Source organism: Oncorhynchus keta, chromosome 24 (genome assembly GCF_023373465.1).
Source record: "Oncorhynchus keta strain PuntledgeMale-10-30-2019 chromosome 24, Oket_V2, whole genome shotgun sequence".
In the NCBI taxonomy this organism is placed as follows: domain Eukaryota; kingdom Metazoa; phylum Chordata; class Actinopteri; order Salmoniformes; family Salmonidae; genus Oncorhynchus; species Oncorhynchus keta.
Window position 1 is genome coordinate 40541536 of NC_068444.1, and position 27136 is coordinate 40568671.

The 27136-nt window shown below is 45.1% G+C and overlaps 1 protein-coding gene across 8 annotated transcripts in view; it reads left to right on the forward strand.

The window, feature by feature from the left end:
- Nucleotides 1-27136, forward strand: part of LOC118357545 (vesicle transport through interaction with t-SNAREs homolog 1A-like) — a 169716-nt gene that overhangs the window by 127229 nt on the left and 15351 nt on the right. For 3 of the 8 annotated variants that reach the window (XM_052478322.1, XM_052478321.1, XM_052478324.1), the window contains one exon: nt 13347-16862. The exons of the other annotated variants lie outside the window; for them this stretch is intronic. Coding sequence is in view for 1 of the 3 variants with exons in the window: in XM_052478321.1 (XP_052334281.1) it covers nt 13347-13362 (16 nt within the window). In the remaining 2 variants the exon portion in view is untranslated. Of the gene's footprint in view, nt 1-13346; nt 16863-27136 lie in introns of those variants that run through there. 8 annotated transcript variants of the gene reach the window in all.

Genomic DNA, 27136 nt, shown 5'->3' on the forward strand with positions numbered 1-27136 from the left:
GTGAAGGACCAAAGCGTGAACCGTAGCTGGCTACCTCTTTCGCCCATCGCTGGTGAAGGCAGCTGGCTTTTGTTAGTGTGTATGTGTGTGTGTTTGCGGTACACGAGCGTTCGGTAGGGGATACAGTGGTACAGTAGGGACAGCGTTTTAGAGCTCAGTGCCAAGTGTACAATGCTGAAAGACTTTATGAGAGCAGGCCTCTGTGGATTGGAGACCTTTATCTAGACTAGATCCGTGTACAGAGGGGCTTCATCACCAATCTACATAAATACGTTGATTGTGTAGCTATGGAAGCAATGGCAGACTGGGAGGAGCTCCAGCTAGTGTCAAGCACAGAGATAGTCGGTGCTGCTCAATACACTTTTAATTATTTATTTTTTTAAACGGGAGAAATGGACAGTCTTGTGTATTCCACCACAGCGTTCCTCTTTGAGTTTGTGTAGTTGTGAGTGGGCCTACTGGCTGGCAGAACTTTTGGTGTGAGAAACAATAGCTTTTCCATGAACTTGAAGGCTTTTTATGTGTGTTCTTTTACAGTACATTCAGTTTAGTGAGATAGGTATGTGTGTGTGTGTTTCCGCTAGTGTGTGCGTTTCCACTAGTGTGTGTGTGTTTACGCACACGTGTGCGTCTGGCTGCTGGGACAATGACAGGGTGCGCCTGAGCCTCATTACCAGCCGCTCCGAGCCAAACAAGCCATCTCTCTCTCTCTTTCTCTCTCTCTCTCTCTTTTTCGCTCTCTCTCTCTCTCTCTCTCTCTCTCTCTCTCTCTCTCTCTCTTTTCTCTCTCCCCGTTAGAGAATGCTGATGGGACGCTTTTGGGGAAAGGAGAAAGACACAAACAAGCCTGGGCTGCAGAGAACGGGGTTGTTTACAAGGGCAACGATGGGCTCATGTTTTATATAAGGAATGCCTTTGTCTATTGAGGGACGCGACTTTTTACTGACTAGCTCTGGCTTTCTCTTCTCTGCATCATTAGCTGTACCACACCTATAGTTGCAATGCCTCTAGGCCTTAATGGGGGTCAGATACTGCTTGTGTTTTTCTAGGTTTTGTTGAGATATTTGACTTACTATATATACAGTGCTAATATGTGATGCCAGTCTAATATGTGATATCGTTCTAATGGGATGTCAGTCTAATATGTGGTCAGTCTAATATCTGATATTGTTCTAATGTGATATCCGTCTAATATGTGATATCAGTCTAAAATGTGATATCGTTCTAATATGTGGTATCAGTCTGTCATTTCCCTACTTTTGGATTGTCTTGGAAGACGCATGTAAGTTGCCCGAAGTTTGCAGTCCTGTGCAATGCTTCCAATTGATTTCAATTCCAGATAAGGTTAGTGCTGCACATGGCCATGTAACCTTTTAAAGACGATGAGCAGGTGCAGCCACAGCATCCTATCAATCAACTCGTTTTCCACCCTGGAAGAGGGACTTTTACTGTCGTACTTTTCCCAACACCGTGAGGTCAACCCCGTGTGACATTGAGGTGATGGTTTTATTCGCCCTCTCTGGTTGTGTTCCGGTTGAGGCGCTTTTCCCCTCCGACATTGACAGGCCGTTCCCGACGAGCTGACTGGAGATCAGTGGCGCCCCCCGCCCCTTGAAGTAGTTCCAGGTGTCACTCCAAGGGTACCCGCCCCGTTTGATCTGCCGTCGGGCTGCAGCACCCTCTGATTCGCCCGTCAGACGTCCAAAAGTTCTGCCACTACTTTTGAGTGGTGGCAAGGGAAGCTTGGTGGCAGTGGTATTGACGTGTTGTGGTGACAGTTAGGACGAACTGGTCTGAGTACTGGCTTGAATACTTAACTCTTGAGAGGAGCCACTGGGTGAAACCTTCATTCCCCTCACTGTATAAGAAGACAGCGTGAAGGTGTGACTTCTTCCATATGCTTCTCCAGACCCAGACAAAACACAAAACAGCGACAACACCAAAAAGGAGACAAAATAAACATTCAAAAACTGTTTGACGCAGTGATCTCATTCGAAGCCTTGTCGTACGAAGTGCACAAAAAAACGCCCCCACTCCTCAAACATCTTCGATGCTGTCCCTGCCTTCTGGAGGAATGAAAGAAGAGCTAGTATGCAGAGGACAAAACGGATCAAACGGAAAGGAGGGAATGTTCTGTGGATATCTGTGCAGACACAGATGTCTGCACTTCCTCTCTTTCATTCCCTGTTTCCTTCATTCCTTTCTTTTCCACCTACTGTTTTTGCTGAAATTACAGGTGAGCTCCCAAACTGTGGCGGGACCATCCTTTCGTCAGGCGAAAGAAAGAAAGAGAGAGAGAGAGAGAGAGACGATTCTCGTTGTTGTTTGCGGGACCCACTCTCCCTTTTGTGTGGCTCGTGATAACTTATTCAGCGCGGCCTGTTCATCCAGGGGTTGAGCGCGGGCGTCCGTCAAGACGAAAATAATGAGGCGACACGGAGAAACTCCTCTCCACTTCGCCTGGGTCGCATCCGCCACCCCCCTCCTCTTCCACCCTCCCAGCCTACCATTATCAACCAATTTGCCATAATAGGGGGCCTTATTTTGGACATTCTGAAGCAATTAGAACCTATCACACTGTTCCTCCCCTGGCTGTCGTGTGTGTGCGTGTGTGTGTGTGTGTGTGTGTGTGTGTGTGTGTGTGTGTGTGTGTGTGTGTGTGTGTGTGTGTGTGTGTGTGTGTGTGTGTGTGTGTGTGTGTGTGTGTGTGTGTGTGTGTGTGTGTGTTTACATCTTGGCTCTGCGCTCCTTTGAACAGCTGCCTCAGAGAATGCAGAATGCCACTGCAGACGTGGACACTAGGTATGCATGTGGAAGAGAGGCCTGGTTTGTCGCCATGTTTTAGAGCCGTACTGACCCACGTTGGGTTGGGCAGAATGCCATGCCAGGACATGCCATCACTGTGCCATGCCAAGTTGTTCTGTGCTGGGGTGTTTTAGCCTGTCTTCGTCTGTAGTGCAATGGCTGCCAGGATGAAACCGCTGTAGCTAAATGGGCTAACTTCTTTCATTCAGTCTTTGTCTACCCCTCCCTCTTACTGTATATGGACACATTGGTTTCTGGTGACTAAAAAGGGGATCAATACTTGACCTTATATTTTTGCTACAGGGAGACTTGGTACAGGGAGACTTGGTACAGGGAGACTTGGTACAGGGAGACTTGCTACAGGGAGACTTGCTACAGGGAGACTTGCTACAGGGAGACTTGCTACAGGGAGACTTGCTACAGGGAGACTTGCTACAGGGAGACTTGCTACAGGGAGACTTGCTACAGGGAGACTTGCTACAGGGAGACTTGCTACAGGGAGACTTGGTACAGGGAGACTTGGTACAGGGAGACTTGGTACAGGGAGACTTGGTACAGGGAGACTTGGTACAGGGAGACTTGGTACAGGGAGACTTGCTACAGGGAGACTTGCTACAGGGAGACTTGCTACAGGGAGACTTGCTACAGGGAGACTTGCTACAGGGAGACTTGCTACAGGGAGACTTGCTACAGGGAGACTTGCTACAGGGAGACTTGCTACAGGGAGACTTGCTACAGGGAGACTTGCTACAGGGAGACTTGGTACAGGGAGACTTGCTTCAGGGAGACTTGGTACATTCTCCCCCCCACTTTCCCAATTTTTGTTTTACTCATTTTACAAATTCTCAATGAGCGTTTATCTACTTTAAATATTCTGCCCTTTGCCACGGAGTGTAATAATTCATTGGATCACCACTACTCTCTAGCCTTCAGTGTTGTAGTGCCCTCTTAATACGAATAAGACATTGTCTGTCAGATTTACTGCAGTTACTGATGAAGCTTTCAGTCAAAGGAATAGACAAATACAATATCTGTTGATATTATGGAAGACTAGAGTGAATGTATATCATGTCTTTGAGGGGGATCCTTATGTAGCGTTTGTAGACAATTGCATTGATAAAACACATGAAGAAACATCACCTTTGACTATGTTTTTTGACATCTGGTTGGATGGTTAAGCTGAAACGTTGCTGTTGTTGTTGCATCTCTGATCTCTCTTTGGCTGGGTGTAAAAGTGTGAAATATTTACAAAATGTTGAAGTTTTTTTCCCTCCTTTAAATTGTTTCTCTTCCATCCTTTTTAATAACGTCTCCCTGTCTTGTCTGTCTCTATGCCTCTCTCTCCTAACCCACCCTAGCAGTGTGTGTGGGTGCGTTTCGAGGATGGAGGGGTACAGGGGGTATGGAGAACACAATGCAAGCCTACTCGTTTTGAGATGTTGACACTCGTGTTGCAGATAGCATAAAAGGTTCCCTTTTATCCCAGTGGTAGGAAAATAAAAACAGGACCACATTTTGAAGAAGCTGAAGAGATTGTAGCGTCACTCCCATCAAGCCTGGGCTTTGTTGGCTATGGAGAGTTGAGAGGGGCTCCCGTCATGCCACTTCTCAAGAGATTCAGTCCCTCGTTTTTTTCAAAGCTTCCAGCCTTGAGAGCTTTTATGATTAATGATAGCGCTTTGGACAATCGAGGTCTGAAAAACAGACCACAGAAGAGAAGACTCCTGTCGCTGTTTGCTCACTTTGAAAGGACTTGTGTGTCATCCATATTGTCCATATCCTGATTGTAGATACTGTATGTAGATTGTAATTCCTCTGTCTATGTTCTGTCTGTCTATTTTGTGTATTGCTGGCAGCACCATTTCACCAAGTCAAATTGTAGGTACTGTATATGCAAATGTGCTTTGAATAAAGGTTATTCTGATTATAATTGCAACCAAAAAGTTAGCACACGGCCTAGAGTTCCACCAGTACTTTGGAAAAAGCACTTGCTTTTATAGATCGTTTTTTATTTTTCCCACCACAGCAACAAGATGATGTTGGTTGTTTTTGCATGAAGTGTTAAATCCCTCCATTCCAGACACACTGCTGTGAAAATCCACTACACCTCTCTCTGAAAGTGTGATCTGGAAATCCATTAGGGCAGGCCATACAATCAGATGCCCAGCTTCACATGAAAGAAAGAAAAATATGAATTGCAAACAATACAAGGAAAACTTATTTTGTAGATACTTTAAAGTTGATGTGGGCATTCAATTTATGAGATGTTGCACTTCAATCTTCATCCTGCACAGTAAACACTTCTAAAGTAAGATAATGACCAAACTAGAAAAGAGAATTTGTGTGCTTGCTTCAGCTGTCTAAAAATATTGCCATGGTAGTGGGATGTGTTAAATGTACAACTCAAGCTGAATATAAGTTAAAGCAGTTCAATATACACTGAACAATAATCGAAACGCAACATGTAAATTGTTGGTCCCGTGTTTCATGAGCTGAAACAAAAAATCCTTGACATTTTCCACATGCACAAAAATTGTATTTCTCTCAAATGTGTGCAGAAATTTGTTTACATCCCTGTTAGTGAGCATTTCTCCTTTGCCAAATAATAACCCATCCACCTGACAGGTGTGGCATATCAAGAAGCTGATTAAACAGCATGATCGTTACACAGGTGGACCATTTGCTGTGGATAATAAAAGACCACTTTAAAATGTTCAGTTTTGTCACGCAACACAATGCCACAGATGTCTCAGGTTTTGAGGAAGCGTGCAATTGGCATGCAGACTGCAGGAATGTCCACCAGAGCTGTTGCCAGAGAATTGGATGTTCATTTCTCTACCATAAGCTTTCTCCAACGTTGTTTTAGAGAGTATGTCCAACCGGCCTCACAACCACAGACCACGTGTAACCACGCCAGTCCAGCGCCTCCCCATCCGGCTTCTTCACTTGCGGGATCGTCATTTTGCTGAGGAGTATTTCTGTCTGTAATGAAGCCCTTTTGCGGGGGGACTTGTTCTGATTGGTCGGGCCTTGCTCCCAAGTGGGTGGGCCTTTGCCCTCCAAGGCCCACCCATGGCTGCACCCCTGCCCAGTCATGTGAAATCCATTGATTAGGGCCTAATGAATTTCTTACAGTTGACTGATTTCATTATATGAACTGTAACTCAGTAAAATCTTTAAAATGGTTTATATTTTTGTTCGTGACACTATTTCCTCTAGCACATCAAGTATGAAAAATGGCAGAACATTCCATTAATCAGATGAACAGTTAATAACATGTGTATGGTCCTCTCTGTAATTAATTGAATCCCAGCCTTAGTATTCAATTGTTCTTTATCTGTATTGTATGTCAGCCATTGGAACGACACCTCTTGCCTCTATAGAAAACATAGTGTGCACAAATCAGTGTAGGCCTCACTCAGGTCCTCCTCAGTAAATCACAGCAAAGTGTCTTGGACTCTTTGACCCACATCAGCGTGGCCAACGACCCTTCAGGAAGTGACTGATGTCCAGGCTGGACAGGGTTCATGACATCACGTTCGCTTGATGACACATCTGTGGAAAGCAGCTATTGGGCGATGTTTTGTTCTTTTATACCGCCAGCACACAACCTACAGTGTTTGTGTGTGTGTGTTGATGCAGTCTGTGAGCTCCTATACTTCTCCATACGTGCCGCTTTGTTTCTGGGAACCTTGGGAGGAGCGTTTAGTGTCGGTTGCAGTGAAATGTGAGGGGAGAGAGGGAGCTATACAATCACCCACTCCCTTATTGAAGCTCACCGATAAAACTCTGATATTCTAATTGGCTCATCTTAATTAAGCGGGGTGTGTGTGTGTGTGTGTGTGTGTGTGTGTGTGTGTGTGTGTGTGTGTGTGTGTGTGTGTGTGTGTGTGTGTGTGTGTGTGTGTGTGTGTGTGTGTGTGTGTGTGTGTGTGTGTGTGTGTGTGTGTGTGTGTGTGTGCACCAAACCAAAACGAAGTCTCAAGCCGTGCGTGTGCACCGCTGGTGATTCAATTTACTCAGTCTCTCCAAGATAAAGACACACAGCTGCCACTTGTCCTCTCGTTTTATTTGAACACATCGCTGTCTCTCTTCCGTAATCTCTTGCCTTTCAATGCCATTCTCTCTCCCTCACACATGGCAGAAGATTTTATGTCCTGTCAATGTATTTTATTTTCACCCTCCCCCTTTCTTTCTTTTTTTCCCCAATACATTTTTGGTGTTTTAATTTAATAACCAACTTGAGAGAGCGTTCAGTGTCACTTTGCTTACCTGTGAGTCTTCTGGTCCAGCCTTGAATTGTCTGTTAGATAGGTAACTCTTTGTGGCTTACCTAAAAGTCTCTATAAAATACTTTGTTTTGATTTTGTCTCCAGCAAATCTGATTGAATAGTTACTTATTGATCAGTTAGCTTCACCTATGTCACGTACAGTGGGGGAAAAAAGTATTTAGTCAGCCACCAATTGTGCAAGTTCTCCCACTTAAAAAGATGAGAGAGGCCTGTCATTTTCATCATAGGTACACTTCAACTATGACAGACAAAATGAGAAAAACAATCCAGAAAATCACATTGTATGATTTTTAATTTATTTATTTGCAAATGATGGTGGAAAATAAGTATTTGGTCAATAACAAAAGTTGATCTCAATACTTTGTTATATATCCTTTGTTGTCAATGACAGAGGTCAAACGTTTTCTGTAAGTCTTCACAAGGTTTTCATACACTGTTGCTGGCATTTTGGCCCATTCCTCCATGCAGATCTCCTCTAGAGCAGTGATGTTTTGGGGCTGTTGCTGGGCAACTTTCAACTCCCTCCAAAGATTTTCTATGTGGTTGAGATCTGGAGACTGGCTAGGCCACTCCAGGACCTTGAAATGCTTCTTACGAAGCCACTCCTTCGTTGCCCGGGCGGTGTGTTTGGGATCATTGTCATGCTGAAAGACCCAGCCACGTTTCATCTTCTTCAAATTCATTAAAAATCATACAATGTGATTTTCTGGATATTTTTTCTCATTTTGTCTGTCATAGTTGAAGTGTACCTATGATGAAAATTACAGGCCTCTCATCTTTTTAAGTGGGAGAACTTGCACAATAGGTGGCTGACTAAATACTTTTTTTCCCCACTGTATGTGACAAGTCATAATTATTTTCTACAGCATGCTGTGGCTTATGACATACAGTTGAAGTCAGACGTTTACATAAACTTATGTTGGAGTCATTAAAACTCGTTTTTCAACCACTCCACACATTTCTTGTTAACAAACTATAATTTTGGCAAGTCGGTTAGGTCATCTACATGACACAAGTCATTTTTCCAACAATTGTTTACAGACAGATTATTTAACTTAGAATTCACTGTATCACAATTCCAGTCGGTCAGAAGTTTACATACACTAAGTTGACTGTGCCTTTAAACAGCTTGGAAAATTCAAAAAAAATGATATCATGGCTTTAGAAGCTTCTGGTAGGCTAATTAACATAATTTGAGTCAATTTGAGGTGTACCTGTGGATGTATTTCAAGACCTACCTTCAAACTCCATGCCTCTTTGCTTGACATCATGGGAAAATAAAAATAAATCAGCCAATACCTCAGGAAATAAATTGTAGACCTCCACAAGTCTGGTTCATCCTTGGGAGCAATTTCCAAATGCCTGAAGGTACCACGTGCATTTGTACAAACAGTAGTACGCACGTATAAACACCATGGGACCACGCAGCCGTCATACTGCTCAGTAAGGAGATGCGTTCTGTCTCCTAGAGATGAACGTACTTTGTGAAAAGTGCAAATCAATCCCAGAACAACAGCAAAGGACCCTGTGAAGATGCTGGAGGAAACGGGTACAAAAGTATCTGTATCCACAGAGTCCTATGTCGACATAACCTGAAAGGTCGCTCAGCAAGGAAGAAGCCATTTCTCCAAACCACCATAGAAAAGCCAGACTACGGTTTGCAACTGCACATGGGGACAAAGATCATACTTTTTGGAGAAATGTCCTCTGGTCTGGTGAAACAAAAATAGAACTGTTTGGCCATAATGATCATCGTTATGTTTGGAGGGAAAAGGGGGAGGCTTGCAAGCCGAAGAACACCATCCCAACCGTGAAGCACGGGGTGGCAGCATCATGTTGTGGGGGTGCTTTGCTGCAGGAGGAACTGGGGCACTGCACAAAATAGATGGCGTCATGAGGAATTAAAATTATGTGGATATATTGAAGCAACATCTGAAAACATGTCAGGAAGTTAAAGCTTGGTCGCAAATGGGTTTTCCAAATGGACAATGATCCCAAGCATACTTCCAAAGTTGTGACAACAAAGTCGTCAAGGTATTGGAGTGGCCATCACAAAGCACTGACCTCAATCCTATAGAATACTTGTGGTCAGAACTGAAAAAGCGTGTGTGAGCAAGGAGGCCTACAAACCTGTCTCAGTTACACCAACTCAGTCAGGAGGAATGGGCCAAGATTTACCCAACGTATTGTGGGAAGCTTGTGGAAGGCTACCTGAAAAGTTTGACCCAAGTTAAACAATTTAAAGGCAATGCTACCAAATACTAATTGAGTGTATGTAAACTTCTGACCCATTTCACATTCTTAAAATAAAGTTGTGATCCTAACTGACCTAAGACATTTTTACTAGGATTAAATGTCAGCAATTGTGAAAAACTGATTTTAAATATATTTGTCGAAGGTGTATGTAAACTTCCGACTTCAACAATGCGTCTCAAAATATGTTGACATATTTATCCTTTTATACATAAGGGATATTTCATGATAATGTGACCTCTTTAAATAATAATAAACATAATGCATCTTGGGGAATGGTGTTTGTTTGACTTGCTGTGCTACCTTGGCCCATATTCACAGAGTGGCACGCAGTAGGAGTGCTGATCTAGGATCAGTTTTGCTGTTTAAATCATAATGAATAAGACTGGGACCTGATCCAAGATGAGCACTTCTACTCTGAGACACTTTTTGAGTGCAGGCCAAGGACAGAGAGAAAAACACGACGGCCTCAGAGTACCTTCAATATTGGTATTTCTGCTGCTTGAAGATGACTTGAGCATGAACGCTGAGAAGTATGTTATGGAGATTAGATGGGAGATTGAGTTATGCTGCTTCCACACTAGGCTAATTCCTTATGTCTCAAACACTGCCAGCAGCCTGTGACTCAGCTCATTTTGTTTGTTTATCTGCATTTCGCCTGGATACGTTTTGAAGAAACTGAATGCTTTGGCAGAACTCTGGTTAGACATTTCATAAACTATAATGACCCTCTGCTTGTCGTCTTGTTATGGGAGTGAATTCTATTTTCATGCTTCTTTCCTCTCTGAGGCCTGCTAAAGTACAATGACAAAGCAGAGTAGACTTTGGATGTCTGGATAACCCCTGATCAATGCAAAAAATGCCTGAGAGTGAGTAACCAAGGCTGAGGCTGAGTCTCGTTATAGAGCATCTCATTCACATGCACTTGTATGTCTGTGCCATAGGGCCTAAACGGCTTTTCACATTACTTATCCACCTATTTTTATTAGGATGTTATTGATATTAACCTCAGGTCATAAGGTGCTCAACTTCTTGTTATTTGTAGGGTAAAAAAGACACTCTGCAGCAGAGAATTATTGGTATATTCTTGCTCTGGGACAGCTCTTGACAAATTCAGGGCAGAGCAGGGCTGGCCTTGACGAGGCATGCAACTCAGTCAGTAATGACCGGTTCCATGCTGCCGTGGCTTCTGGCCCGTTGGGTTGTTTGTTTGGAGAGTGGTGCTCGACGGTGAAGTGCTGGCCCAGCTGCCACTGCACTCACCTTCCCCTGGCCGATGGGTTAAGGTTTGGGCCAAGCAGGCAGGCATGGGGGTATTTGGCAGGGCACCCCAGTGCTAGCCCAGGCCCCATGCCAACTGAACGGCAGACTCCTCGACTCGGCTCAACCTGGGCACCCATCGTCTCCGTGGCGACAAGGAGGTTGGTTTTACACCTCCAGGGTCAACATCATCCTGTCGCTACCTGTCCCAGTTGGGACGGGCCCGGCCTCGCAGAAACCCGCTAGCCTCGCTGTAAATTACACAGTATGTTTTTAACCACACACACATCACTTTTTTAAAGCTGTTTACTGTACCTCCTTTTTGAAATGTCATTATCTTGATTGAACACCACTATCGATTTTTTCAGGTTTTTTTGTATGACTGATAATTTGTCATGGAATTGTGACAATTTGATGGACTTGTTTCTCTTGCAGATCTCAGTGGCTACTGTAAGCTTACAGGAGGAACATCTAAAATGATATTCCTCCACTCCCCCTCATTTTTTGACTTCTATTTACATTATATACATTATATATATATATATTTAATTTATATATTTTTTTTTAATCTACAAACATTCACCGATAGGGCAGAAAAGTAGAGAACAGTGAAAGAGAGGAAGCTTTTTAAGTGGGGTGAAAAGACTGCTTAAACCCAATTTATCATCCATAATGGCACCAAAATTAGGTGTCTGCTACCAATGCGGCCTATTGGCAGGAGTGGCTTGAGGTACTCTGACCTCTAATTGACCCCTACTTCCAGGAAATAATGACATGGCCTTGGATCAGGGCACACACAGAATTCAGAGCCTGATTGTTAGTAATGATTCCTTGTCAGCCGTTCAGACAGCCCTATTCATCTTCACAGTTGTAATGATATATCAGATGCTTCTATCCCGGGAATCGTACCCGCTGTCCTGGCGTTACAAGTGCCATGCTCTACCAGCTGAGCTACAGAGCTTGTATTTGTGTTTCGAATGTTTATCTATGCATTGTGGTTGTGTGCATATACAAACACGCCTGCCATACTTCCATACAAGGAGCACTGAATCTGCACGGAAACCCTTTCAAATCCACAACTTCTCAAGTTGAGTCACTCGGCCAGTTTGTTTATTTGTCCCAATGTGTTCTGGGTCACTCCGCTGCTTCCTGTCTGCTGGCCTACGGTCCTAAACCCCTAGCTCCGGTGGCGCCAGGGCCAACACTGCTAAGACGTTACGGCGAGGTTGCGATTACATTGGCGTCTCGGCCTAGCAGTCTTGTGTCAGTTACCCAGCCTGTTTGCAGAGCCTGTGAATCCCCAACCTCAGCTGACCTGCGTAGTGCGTACACTTCCCCGTCCCCCAGCATCATACACATGTGAGGAGCTGTATTATAAGCCAGGACCAGCGTTGCTACAATGTTGCACCACCATTGTGTGGAGGTTTGTCCTCTGGCCTGGCAGACAGAGAGAAAGCTGTCCCTGTACATTTTTGCCTGCCTCTATTTAGGCCGACGCTGTCGACGCAGACCATGTCCCATCAAAAAGCTTCCCTGTGGTGGAGCATTTCAGGACAAACTTGACATAAACCATTCTAAACACTGGTTTCCTTTCACAAATCTTTAATTACATATTTTGGTGTAGTCCAAAGCGCAGAGTTTATGGCGAAGCGACCTTGCGACCAAAGCATATAATAATGAGGGTTACCACAGGGGACAGTTGGGAGAGGAGCACGATCACATACTGAGGAGACGTGGATGGGAAACTGAATGTGTTGGTGGTCCTGGGAGTTGAGAGAGGATTTCAAGGCTGACCAATGTAGCCTCGGAAAGCTTCAGTATTTTTCCAGGTCGAATTAGTTGTCGAGGAGGCTTTCTGAGAAGAGCTCGGTGTCGTCCTTCTCCGCTGTTATTGAACTACTCCATCTGAGGTCGGATAAACTTCTCTTCGTTAGCTGTCACTACAGTGGAAGCTTTTGTTGTCGTCTGGTCCATTGTATTCCGACCCTACTCAATGGGACAAGTGAATCCATCTTCATTGGCCTAGTTGCCATTCAGGCCTCTCTTCATTCTCGCAAAACAAGTCAACTCACTTAAACGGTGTCCATTGTGTTATTTACATTTGTCTCTAATTGCTTCGGTAAACAGTCGAATCCGTACCAATCCTCTCCCATGTTGTGAATAGCTTTGTGCCAGTCAGTCATGGTCAAATATATTGATGAACTTAGAGGCTGCAGTCTCATTGACCTGTGTCCTGGTGTATTATGGCGCATATGAAGAGGGTCATTGTAGCCCTGGACATTGAACACACCCCCCCTCCCCCTCCAGGCTTTAGTACAATGACAGCAGTGAGGTCGCCTCTAGGCCACGGCTATGAGAGATGTCAGCTCCAGCGGATAAAGGCCACACAAACAGATGCTGTCGCGTAGTAGTATCAGCGGTGGGCTTGTTTGGCATCTTTTGTGTGAGGAATGTTTCTGGTTTATGAACGATGTGCATTCTCCCCCCTCCCCCTCTTTATTGTGGGTGGGGTTATATCCTTCCTATTTGGCCCTGTCCGGGGGTGTCCTCGGATGGGGCCACAGTGTCTCCTGACCCCTCCTGTCTCAGCCTCCAGTATTTATGCTGCAGTAGTTTGTGTCGGGGGGCTAGGGTCAGTTTGTTATATCTGGAGTACTTCTCCTGTCCTATTCGGTGTCCTGTGTGAATCTAAGTGTGCGTTCTCTAATTCTCTCCTTCTTTCTTTCTCTCTCTCAGAGGACCTGAGCCCTAGGACCATGCCCCAGGACTACCTGACATGATGACTCCTTGCTGTCCCCAGTCCACCTGGCCATGCTGCTGCTCCAGTTTCAACTGTTCTGCCTTACTATTATTTGACCATGCTGGTCATTTATGAACATTTGAACATCTTGGCCATGTTCTGTTATAATCTCCACCCGGCACAGCCAGAAGAGGACTGGCCACCCCACATAGCCTGGTTCCTCTCTAGGTTTCTTCCTAGGTTTTGGCCTTTCTAGGGAGTTTTTCCTAGCCACCGTGCTTCTACACCTGCATTGCTTGCTGTTTGGGGTTTTAGGCTGGGTTTCTGTACAGCACTTTGAGATATCAGCTGATGTACGAAGGGCTATATAAATAAAATTTGATTTGATATTGTGTTGCATTACTGCTCTTCCTGGAGTGCTAACTGATGTATAGTTTGTGCAAAGTATTGCTTTACTGCGTGTGGAGCTCAAACTTTAATGTTAACATTTGAACTGACAAAAGTTGTACCTTACCTGAAGTCATGTTCTGTGACATGAGTCGACCAGGGTAGATGTACACGCTAGCTTGCCTAAAGCCATACATACTAGTCTACTGTTAATGGGAGGTAACAGTCAACATGGGCTCTTACTGAGACCTCCTCTATAAAGTCCTCTGGACAGTTCAGGCTCAAGGCCTTGCTTTTCAAAATGTTCACAATATCCTGAAGAGCCCAGTCCCGCAAATGTTCTCAGTCTAACAGGCTTCGCAATGAATCTGTCACTTTATGGAAACCCACCAACTCTCAGGAGCGATGGGGCTTGCAACGCCATCTTAGCATTTGGGCCATTTAAATTGGGAACCACAGAGTTTGTTTAAACTTTCTTTTTTTATGTTCAGTCAGTGTTTGAAAATAGAACTGGGTTGGAGAACCGTTAGGGCTCATGACAAGCAGAATTACAGTACTGCTGTTGGTAACATGGGACAGGATACTTTCCCCGTCCAGCCCCAGGGCTATTCATGGGATCTAGTCCAGGGGACGGATGTGCCTGATGCCCTTTAAACTGTCAGAATGGCCATTATTGAGCTGCCCTTTCTCTCTCTCTCTATCCCTCCCTTCTGGGTTTGAGCGCTTCTCCATCCGACCCGGTGAATAAAATGATTTTTTTCCCTCTTCCGAATATTGCTTTTTTTTAATGGTAAACGTTAAGATCCAGGAGCGGATCAATGGTTCTGGTCCTTTGATGTGCCGAGACGCATTACGACGGCCGACTTCTAATTGGCCAGGAGAGCTGTAGGATCGATGTGGGCTGTAATGGCTTGACACAGGATGGGTTTTTAGACTTTATTATCATTAATATTTAGACATGACGTGGGAGGACCCGGCTGGGGTTAAATGTACAGTGGCGGCGCGCGCCTTTGATCTCGGAGATAAGCTGATCGATTGGAGGGCTGGTGGAATGAGGTCACAGGAAGCTCGACAAGAGAACGAGCAAATGAGTGGCGGCGCCAGCCAGGCCCAGGGTTTTATCGGATTTCTCTGGGAAGTTTTGACTTGGAAGCTCAGAAAAAGGTCGCTCTTTCATTAAATAGTCTGCTTCAGAGAAGAGGGAAGAAGGTTGGTGACCGGGTTGACATCCATGACTCTTCAGTGTTAGATGAACATCACAATAATGACGCATAACATCTGTCTACTGTGCCTTCATAACAACTATGGTATAATTATCCCTTTGTATACAAGAGGTGTGAAAGAAGACACAATCGCCACCTCTTTCAGCCTCTAACCTGAGCTGCGGTTTGTCCTTTTGTTAGGATCTATTGTTTTGGAGGTGTCTCTGAGAGTAGGACTCCAGAGTAGGACTCTCATAGCGTCGCCACAGGGCCTGGGATTACCCTTCTCAGGGGTGGTGCGTTGGGAGACTGGACAACCAGAGAGGAAAGAGGTGGAGATGGCGCTCACTCCTAGAAGCTGTCAGTCAGGGTATTTCTGTTGCGCTGAGCTGTTCCCAAAGGATTGATACCTTAGTCATTGTACTTAGTGGGACAAAGATCTGTAACAGGCAGGACAATTGCTGTCGTCTCGGTTTTCGCCGCTGTGACCCAGTGCCTGACATGGGACAAAGTGGAAAGGCCCCCAGGATCCAGGCCACTGGAGCTGTTGATACTGTACTGGAGAGGAGGGAGGGGATGAGGTAAGGGGGGAGAATTGTCCGTAGTAGTGTCAGAGACTGTGTCATACAAAGACAACCGTGCTCTTTTACCACATATCTTCTCAAATGATGCCTTTAAATCAATGTGTGTTTGAGTGTCTCACCTTTTCAAGGATTTGCGACCTTTTGACTCTTCCATCACAGCCTAGTGTCTATATAACACGGGGAGCAAGAAAGGGCGAGGGTCTGTGAGTTGAAGGAGGAATAGAGGAATGCACATTTAAAGGTGGAGGGCAAGATAGGCAGAAGAAATAGGACATGTGGACATAGTTTATGGCTTGGAGGGCTACCCAAGTGATAGAAACTATGTTAAAACACAAATATATAAGAATATACAAGAAATATAAAGCAAATACAGTCACATAATAAGAGAGAACATTGCCTTTGCATCACACCAGACCAGATGTCATCCGCTTAGGATAACATTGACATTAACTTGAACCCTCCATCACAAAGTCCTCTTTATTCTGTCATAGCCGACTGTGACTGTGGGAACTACGCTTAAGTAAGTCAATAACTCTTTACTGAAAGAGAGAGTCTCGAACTGAAAGCGGTCCCGTTAAAGGCTTCCGTGCTAAACCGTGTGGTACTACTGCTCACGGCTAGCTCAGTCTATATGCATTTCTCTGATTATTTTCCCTGTGTGTCGTATCAGTACAATATCAAGAGACCAAGGTACCGTTGTGAACAAACTGGTGTTGCACAACAACACAACATTTTTCGGATTGTTTCACCGGCTTGGGCAACGCTAGATGAGGATTGTAGTACATGCAGAGTTCTAAAGCTAGCTGGTATAGTCTTCAAGCTAAACAATATGGAATGTACTACTTCACGGAATGTAATTACATGCTATTGATTATTGTCACCGATGAAGCACGTCAAGTCCGATGTTACAACCAGTGAACTCTGAGTAAACGTTTGTCTGCTTTTTGTATTTCCATCACCAATGTTTAGGGTGTTTTTTAAATTTTTTATCCAGGAACTGTTTTGCCAGGAAGCTTGCATTTGTATGCCCTCACTTTTCATGATGTGTTTTCAGAATATGCGCTTGCGTGGAGATGAGTAGTGTAGGTTTTGTGGGTGCACGAGTATGTACGATCACCGTTTCCTTCAGTGCGTTTCCACGAGTGCCTCAACATGTCTTCACTGTGTTACATTGTTGTCTGTGTGTGCGCGCCGTTGTGTTTGCGTGAGGGCATGAGCGTGTGTGTGTGTGTGTGTGTGTGTGTGTGTGTGTGTGTGTGTGTGTGTGTGTGTGTGTGTGTGTGTGTGTGTGTGTGTGTGTGTGTGTGTGTGTGTGTGTGTGTGTGTGAGATAAGAAAAAGATGAGAAGCCGTTCAGAAGGCTTTTTCAGTCAGAAGCGTCCCCATCTGTTCACACAGGCCTAATTGTTCTGGGTGTGAAGACAGGAAAAGGGAGAGGAGTGATTGTACTCATCCTCTTCCCTGAGTTATTTCCGTAACCTTAAAAGAGCGCTGCCAGAATGCTCCAGATTATTACCATGTAAATAATGGCACTTGGCCCCATTCCCTGCTAATGAATGTCATTTATTTTTCCAAACGAGGATTAATTATCGACCAAGGACCCCACTCTCCTCCCACTGGGAGTCAGTCGCAATTAGCGGCAGGAGATGACTGCTAATATTTGTTTTTTTAAATATGTGTATATGTATGTACGCGTACATATGTCGCAGTGACACCGGAGAATAACCTTGCAATTAATTATTTGCCTAATTCAATGGATTCAGTGGTAAAACGGAGAGAGTTTGTGTTTCATGAAATAGAGACATTTTTGTCGGTGTGGATTGGACAGTGGAGCTCGTTTCAGTCAACTCTCCACAACCTTTTCTTGGTGAGGTTGTTGCTGGAAGTAGAACGTTGGACATTCTTCTTGTTTTGCGATGGATGGCAGAGAGACGTTAGAGCTTGGAAGTTCGCCTCCCGCCTCCGCCGTTGCAAAATGAGGCCAGTGAAACAAAGAACAGACTCAAATTAGATTTCCCGAAACACAACATTCCCTCTCATTTGACACACCACTGCGGCCCGAATCCCGAAATAGAACTTCCCGAGAAATCCGCTCTGGTGTGGTCATTCCTAGGGGCCATACGCTCGCTACAAATACTGTACGCTAACAAATCCAATTTTTGTACCCCAAAAAAAGTGCTAAATATAAAAAATATCAATCCTGCTTACTTTAAAAATGTTCCGCCTATGTGCGTTTTATGAGAGTTCCTGACTAATTTCGACATTCGGCTGTTGGCGAGAAGGTTGCGTCTGGCATATCGCAAACCTTATCCATCTTTTCCCACCTCCCCCGTCTCTCTCCCTCCTTGGCCCCCCTCGCTCTCTCCATCTATCTCTGGGTGCGTGGGCAGTGTGGAGCGGAGACACTTAACCCAAATGAAGGTGGAGACGAGGATGAGGGTTATTCCAGGCGACAGTGTTGCCGTTTGAGGTTGCGGACCCCCTTCTGAGAGCAGGAGACTTTGATTTAGCTCCGGAGCTGAAGGGGTTAACTCATAAACTGTGCGGTGGTTCTGAGGAAGCATAGTAAGGAGAGATCTAACATTAAATATACTGTACCCGGATGATCCTAAAACATACACTTCGCTGTTTGTCCATGCATTTGTGAAATTATTGTTTGTAATATTTTCTTCCTTTTCATTCCATGATAGTTTTTAACAAACACAGTATGAATTCTGCTCTATTTGCAACCATGGCTTACAAAGTTTGTTTATGTCAACAGAGGTTGACCCGAGTGCTTCTGTAATGGAAAAAAAGCCAACTGCAGGCTTAGTGTGACAGGCGTGCAGAGAGAGACGGGATTATGATAATTGATAACTGTGAGAAAGGCAGAGAAGGGGAGCCATACTATACCATCCCATACCACCCCACCCCATGTTTTACGACTGGATTCTGTTACTCCTCCTCGGCTCGCCCTGTGGTGTGAAATGAGCATGTCCCAACTTTCCTGACTCTCACTCTACAAACAATGGAAGGTGTGTGTGTGTGTGTGTGTGCGTGCGTCCATGAGGTTGTGTGTGCATTAGTGCCAGCATTCTTCTATGTGAATATGTGTATTTCAGCCCTGTGTATGCGCACACACACAGTCTCCCTCTCATCCTGTCTGTCAATAGCAGGTAAACGATAGGAGGGGCTGATGTTTGCTCGGTGGCGTTTGACACTGCAAGTATGAACACATTTCAGCACCCTTCTCTTTCTCCCCCGCTGTCTCTCTTTCTCTGTCTCTCCCTCTCTCATCTCTTTCTTTTGGGAGGAGAGAGGGCATGCTCTAGGCTGGTTCAACTGGTTCTCAGTCAGAGAGATATTTGGCTCCCTCACGTTTCATCATTTCCTGCGTTCACAAGTTGGTTCTGAAGTTAAAAGCATAAATACTTGTATCACGAAGGGAGGTGTCAAAGCAGGAGTTTTTTCGAATTCGGTTGTCTATCCTGTAATCAATACATTTTGTGAGAACTTGGGCTCTTTTTGTGTGTAAACCGTGTTGAAATGATTTACGTTGAAATGATTTAGCAGACACTCTTATCCAGAATGACTTACGGAACCTATTAGGGTTAAGTGCCTTGCTCAAGGGCACATTGCCATATTTTCTAACTTTGTTTTGTTTGTTTCAGGGAACAGTCCCTATTATCTTTCAAGATTACCCCCACCCCCCCACCCTCATATTTTCGCTCTCTCTCACACACACACGCACGCACGCACGCACGCACGCACGCACGCACACACACACACATACAAAGGAGCAGATCGTGGACTGCAGGAGACGGAGGGACGAGCTCGCCCCCATCATCATCGATGGGCCTGTAGTGGAGCGGGTCGAGAGCTTAAATGTCCTCAGTGTCCACATCACTAAGGAATTAACATGATCCACACACACCCATGCAGTTGTGAAGAGGGCACGACAGTGCGCCTGAAGGTACCACGTTTATCTGTACAAACAATTTGAGGTCGACCGATTACCGATTATTGGAGGACCAAAAAAAGCCGATGACCATTTTATTTATTTATTTGTAATAATGACAATTTAACTTAATATAGTACATCGCAGCGCAGTACATCGCTCTGGGTTCGCGCCCAGGCTCTGTCGCAGCCGGCCGCGACCGGGAGGTCCGTGGGGCGACGCACAATTGGCCTAGCGTCGTCCGGGCTATGGAGGGTTTGGCTGGTAGGGATATCCTTGTCTCATCGCGCACCAGCGACTCCTGTGGCGGGCCGGGCGCAGTGCACGCTAACCAAGGTAGCCAGGTGCACGGTGTTTCCTCCGACACATTGGTGCGGCTGGCTTCTGGGTTGGAGGCGCGCTGTGTTAAGAAGCAGTGCGGCTTAGTTGGGTTGTGTTTCGGAGGACGCATGGCTTTCGACCTGGAGGCTGGTGGTTCCTTTTAGCATGAGTTAAAAAGTTTTAGGTTGTAGTTATTATAGGAATTGTAGGACTATTTCTCTCTATACCTTTTGTATTTCCTGTACCTTTGACTATTGGATGTTCTTATAGGCACTTTAGTATTGCCAGTGTAACAGTATAGCTTCCGTCCCTGTCCTCGCCACTACCTGGGCTCGAACCAGGAACACATCAACAACAGCCACCCTCGAAGCATCGTTACCCATCGCTCCACAAAAGCCGCGGCCCTTGCAGAGCAAGTGACGTCACCGATTGAAACGCTATTAGCGCACACCCCGCTAACTAGCTAGCCATTTCACATCGGTTACACCAGCCTAATCTCGGGAGTTGATAGGCTTCAAGTCATAAACAGCTCAATGCTTGAAGCACAACAAAGAGCTGCTGGCAAAACGCACAAAAGTGCTGTTTGAATGAATGCTTACGAGCCTGCTGCTGCCTACCACCGCTCAGTCAGACTGCTCTATCAAATCATAGACTTAATTATAACATAATAACACACAGAAATACGAGCCTTTGGTCATTAATATGGTCGATTCCGGAAACTATCATTTCAGTGAAATACGGAACCGTTCCGTATTTTATCTAACGGATGGCATCCCTAAGTCTAAATATTGCTGTTACATTGTACAACCTTTATTGTTACGTCATAATTATGTACAATTCTGGCAAATTAACTACGGCCTTTGTTAGGATTAAATGGACTTCACACAGTTCGCAATGAGCCAGGTGGCCCAAACTGCTGCATATACTGCTTGCACGGAACGCAAGAGAAATGACACAATTTCCCTAGTTATAAGAAATTAATGTTAGCAGGCAATATTAACTAAATATGCAGGTTTAAAAATATATACTTGTGTATTGATTTTAAAGAAAGGCATTGATGTTTATGATTAGGTACACATCGGTGCAACGACAGTGCTTTTTACGCGAATGCGGTTGTTAAATCTCTGAAACTGGAAACACTTATCTCCCTCACTAGCTTTAAGCACCAACTGTCAGAGCAGCTCACAGATTACTGCACCTGTACATAGCCCACCTATAATTTAGCCCAAACAACTACCTCTTTCCCTTACTGTATTTATTTTATTTATTTATTTTGCTCCTTTGCACCCCATTATTTTTATCTCTACTTTGCACATTCTTCCACTGCAAATCTACCATTCCAGTGTTTTACTTGCTATATTGTATTTACTTTGCCACCATGGCCTTTTTTTGCCTTTACCTCCCTTATCTCACCTCATTTGCTCACATCGTATATAGACTTGTTTATACTGTATAATTGACTGTATGTTTGTTTTACTCCATGTGTAACTCTGTCGTTGTATGTGTCGAACTGCTTTGCTTTATCTTGGCCAGGTCGCAATTGTAAATGAGAACTTGTTTTCAACTTGCCTACCTGGTTAAATAAAGGTGAAATAAATAAATAAAATCATCACCTGTTTGGCGAAATAGGCTGTGATTCGATGACAAATTAACTGGCACCGCATTGATTATATGCAACGCAGGACAAGCTAGATATATTAGTAATATCAACCATGTGTAGTTAACTAGCGATTATGTTAAGATTGATTGTTTTTTTATAAGATATGTTTAATGCTAGCTAGCAACTTACCTTGTTTTCTTGCTGCCCTCACATAACAGGTAGTCAGTCAGCTTACCACGCAGGCTCCTCGTGGAGTGCAATGTAAGGCAGGTGGTTAGAGCGTTGGACTAGTAGCCGGAAGGTTGCAAAAATGAATCCCCGAGCTGACAAGTTAAAAATCTGTCGTTCTGCCCCTGAACAAGGCAGTTAACCCACCGTTCCTAGGCCTTCATTGAAAATAAGAATGTGTTTTTAACTGACTTGCCTAGTTAAATAAAGGTGTTGTTTTTTTAAATCGACCACAATCGGTGTCAAATACCGATTACGATTGTTATGAAAACTTGAAAATGGCCCTAATTAATCGGCCATTCCGATTAATCGGCTGACCGCTACAAACAATAGCGCGCAAGTATAAGCACCATGGGAACACACAGCCATCATACTGCTCAGGAAGGAGACGCGTTCTGTCTCCTAGAGATAAACGTACTTTGGTGTGAAAAGTGAAAATCAATCCCAGAACAACAGCGAAGGACCTCGTGAAGATGCTGGAGGAAACAGGTACAAAAGTATATATCCACAGTAAAACGAGTCCTATATAACCTGAAAGGCCGCTCAGCTCCAAAACCGCCATAGAAAAGCCAGGCTACGGTTTGCAACTGCACATGGGGATATATAAGATTGTACTTTTTGGAGAAATGTCCTCGGGTCTGATGAAACATCTCAAGATATCAGTCAGGAAGTTAAAGCTTGGTCGCAAATGGGTCTTCCAAATGGACAACGACCCCAAGTGTACTTCCAAAGTTGTGGCAAAATGGCTTAAGGACAACAAAGTCAAGGTATTGGAGTGGTCATCACAAAGCCCTGACCTCAATCCTATAGAAAATGTGTAGGCAGAACTGAAAAAGCGTGTGAGAGCAAGGAGGCCTACAAACCTGACTCAGTTACACCAGCTCTGTCAGGAGGAATGGGCCAAAATCCATCCAACTTATTGTGGGAAGCTTGTGGAAGGCTACCTGAAACGTTTGACCCAAGTTAAACAATTTAAAGGCAATGCTACCAAATACTAATTAAGTGTAAATAAGCTTCTGACCTGCTGGGAATGTGATGAAAGAAATAAAAGCTGAAATAAATAATTCTCTCTACTATTATTCTAACATTTCACATTCTTAAAATAAAGTGGTGATCCTAACTGACCTAAGACAGGGATTTCTTACTAGGATTAAATGTCAGGAATTGTCCAAAACGGAGTTCATATATATTTGGCTAAGGTGTATGTAAACTTCCAACTTCACCTGTCCATAACATACGCACACATGCATACTGACGCCACTCACACTTTCACACTCCCCATAAACACTGCTGCGTCTGTCTATTATCTATCCTGTTGCCTAGTCACTTTAGCCCTACCATATGGACATAGCTACCTCTATCCCTGCACATTGACTCAGTACTGGTGCTCCCTGTATTTGGCCATGCAGTTTCTACTCATTATTGTTATTCGTTATTCCCTGTGTATTATTCCTTGTGTCACTATTTCTAGTATTATACATTTTCGGTTATCTTTATCTTGAACTCTGCATTGGAAAAGGACCCGCATTTGACTGTTAGTCTAAACCTGTTGTTTAGGAACCATGTGAGGAATCTAATTTGATGTGACACACACACACACACACACATACTTGCACCACGTGAGCCTAGTGGCTCAGTCTGTTCTATTTTTTCCTCCAACTAGACATATGGTTTTAGAAAGACCTACGGTTGCGTCATGAGATGTTTATACTTTATGTAATGAGATCAGGGACTTTATCATTACATCACGTTGGTGTCCCTATTCCACCGTGCACCTGTTTTACCTGGCAAGCAGCTCACTCAGGCCCTGAGGAAGGAAGAGTGATAAAGAATAAGATAATAAGTAGGGTAATAACCACAGAACCCCATAGTGCAGTGTCACTTTGGCTGAGTGCCAAAACAGGTCATCCCCCCGGCATATTTTGGAAGGCCTAGAGTCAGAGCCTGCCCGCTCCTGTCTGCAGTCAGCCTGTCTGCGCATTTTGCCGCAGATCACATACCAGGGGCGCCATTTTCCACCCGGAGACAGACAAGCCGGAGGATCTGATTGGCCCGCTGCCAGAGCGCGCTCACAAAGGCTCCTTTGACAGCAGGTCAGTTGGTTAACCAAGCAGTTGAGAGTCAGGGGGGAGAAGAGAAGAAAAAACCTTTTCGCCGCCACCTCACCCCCTTGGCTTAAAAAAGCAGCCTCTCCACCAAAAAGGAGAAGGGTGTAATTGTGGGCGCTTCAGTATAGTAACCCAGAAGAAGAAGAGATGGGGGTGACAACGATAGCTTCCTAGCTAGGACCCAGGTAGACAGTGTCCTTCGCACCCGCCTGTTGGGCACTGCTTTACTGCAGTTCTGTTCACGAGGCAGGGGCAGGTGTTCGGCAGGCGTGAGGAAAGGACAACGTGTGCTAGCTAGGACACCAGTACACAACAGGTGGATAGGTAGCTAGCAAGCTCGGAATGCCCACATGCTGGAAAACGCCGAATTGCGGGCTGCAATCACACACTATTTCCCAAAAAATGCACGTTTGTCAAACCAATTGAAGTGTAATTTTGGGTATTTGGGTCATTTGGTATTTTTGGTTTGTTGTGTTTTTGTCAAAAGGGAGGTAAAGAGGAGATATGACTCTAGGCCTTTACGCATGTTTGAAATGTGTCTGCTGCTCGTCAGCAAACAAGGATCTGGGCTTTTGTATGGACAGACGTTCACAGTTCAATGGCAATCTTGACTCCTGGTGTATGTTGTGGATGTGTGCCTGTGTTGGACCACATAACTAACACAAGCCCGCCTTTGCACGTAAACTCTCCTGCAGTAAATCCTATGTTGTAGCTGATTCCCATAGTCATGCTGTTTGGGGGATCAACTGACATAGTTGTGTGATAAATAGCTTGATATCTTTAGGAAAGGCCCCCCACTCTCTGATAGCTCCCGTGTGGCTCAGTTGGTTGAGCCTTGCGCCTGCAACGCCGGGGTTGTGGGTTCGATTCCCATGGGGGACAAGTACAAATTAAAGTGTAAAAATAAATGGCTACAATGTAAAATGTAAATGATCGAGAAGGCCAGGCTCGAGCTCTCTGGCTCTGCTCTGCCGCCCCTGTCTCTCCTGTGTACCAGCCGCTTTGCATACGACTGATGTTTTAAAAGCTTCATTGTTAACTGACGTTGGGTAGCCCTCCGCTGACCCGGGAGGTATTTGTTCGTTTGATCACGGGGCAGGTGTTTTAATGTATCCAAGCATGATTGTTCCACAGCAACCAGAATGGGATAGATAGAGGATGAAGGCAGGAGGATGCTATGGGGTTCATAAGGGCTAATTATAAGAATATCTAGAATATCAGGGACGCCACGATGGCGGTGGGGGGGGGCTGCTGATCTGCACTTCCTCCTAACTGGGGAAGTTGGGCGTTAGCCGTTGGAGGGTCGGCGTTAGCCTTTGGAGGGTGGGCGTTAGCCTTTGGAGGGTGGGCGTCAGCCTTTGGAGGGTGGGCATTAGCCGTTGGAGGGTAAGCGTCAGCCTTTGGAGGGTGGGCATTAGCCGTTGGAGGGTGGGCATTAGCCGTTGGAGGGTGAGCGTCAGCCTTTGGAGGGTGGGCATTAGCCGTTGGAGGGTGAGCGTCAGCCTTTGGAGGGTGGGCATTAGCCATTGGAGGGTAAGCGTCAGCCTTTGGAGGGTGGGCATTAGCCGTTGGAGGGTGGGCATTAGCCGTTGGAGGGTGAGCGTCAGCCTTTGGAGGGTGGGCATTAGTCGTTGGAGGGTGAGCGTCAGCCGTTGGAGGGTGGGCATTAGCCGTTGGAGGGTGGGCATTAGCCGTTGGAGGGTGGGCGTTAGCCGTTGGAGGGTGGGCATTAGCCGTTGGAGGGTGAGCGTCAGCCTTTGGAGGGTGGGCATTAGCCGTTGGAGGGTGGGCATTAGCCGTTGGAGGGTGGGCGTTAGCCGTTGGAGGGTGGGCGTTAGCCGTTGGAGGGTGGGCATTAGCCGTTGGAGGGTGGGCATTAGCCGTTGGAGGGTGGGCATTAGCCGTTGGAGGTTAGCAGCAAAGACACAAGTTAACATCTATTAGCGGAGCGAAGGAGAATCGGCCTTTGTTATTCAAAGAAGATGTACTATAAAATGATCCAATTGGTAATATATGGATTTCTAGATCTAATAGTGTTCCCAGGTAAAAAAAAATAATTAACATGGCTGCATGTTTGTTTGGCATTGTGTGTGTGGTTTCTCTTATTTGCTACTATGTAATTTGCGTACTCGAAATAGATCTTCACCACACCTATCTTTCTGTCTTCAAAATAAAACCACGCTTTACTTTAGTTCATTTGCCTCTCCCTGGATCTGCCTGTCTGAGGTTTTAGCCACAATTCTCAGCCTACAGCCAATCATCTGTCTTATCCCAGCCCCCCTTCCCCAACCTCTAATCGACTGTGGATAAATAGACCAACAAGTGAAGAAAAATCCCTTTTGATAGCATAAACCTACTCTCCTTCAGTGCGAAGGGACAAACCCAAACAGGGTTGTGTCCTGGTAGAAAACTATCTCTCCTCTCTTGCACTTTCTCTCTCTGTGTGTGAAAAATCGAAGTCTTCAGTATTAATAATGGATGATGGTTCCCCTTGAATTTTCCACTGTGTAACTCTGGTTCCTTGGTTAGCCTATGATGTTTTGAATGTATGGTGATGGTAATGGAGAGTGTCTGAGAAGGGACTCGACGCCTAGGACAGGGTCAAGCCTTACTGTATGTAGATGACCGAGTGTAAGGGATGTTTTGGACATGTCACGCGTGTCTACACTGAGTGCGATACTGTACACGGAGAGGCATCGACGGGACATTTGGATCCTTCAAGATTTGGGAGATTCAGAGAAAGAATAGGTCCTTATCTCTACTTCTGTAGCCTACTAGACACCAGATATTTGAAGTTTATATAATACTGCCAAAGATGTCTTTCAACTCTCAGAAATTGAGCCCAATATAACCGTTACCATTCATTACTGGTTTTGATCAATTGCGTTCGCATTCAAGATGTGCACCCCCAACCTTTTTTTTCCGATTTGGAAAGAAATCCTTTCACTATTAGCTCACAGGTTTTGGGGGTTTGTTAAGGAGAGAGAAAAGGGGTAAAGAGTGGGCGGAGCATTATGCTGTGTGAGTTACGTGTCCACAAGAAAGTCTCCAGCTGGAACTAAACTCATACCAGATTGTTATTGGGACTTCATCTCTTGACTTCCATTTCGTAGAGGGAGTCCCCAAGCAGCCCTGACAACCCCTGACCTTTCAACCCTGACTTGTTAGGGATGGAGAGATGAACTAGCAATCTGCGTCTCTCAAGCTCACTCCACCACTCCGTACATTCAGAGATGGCAATAAATGCAGGAAAGTAGGAAAGTGTCGTGTATTCATTTGTGCTTAGAGAGGACTTTCTGAAACCCTACTCTCCCTCTCTCCCGCTTTCCTCCCTGTCGTTCCATCGCAAAGTTTCCTATAGATTTTTTTCTGCGTTTTCTTCAGCCTGACCCTGTGTGGCTGCGGGCCTTGATTAGTTGG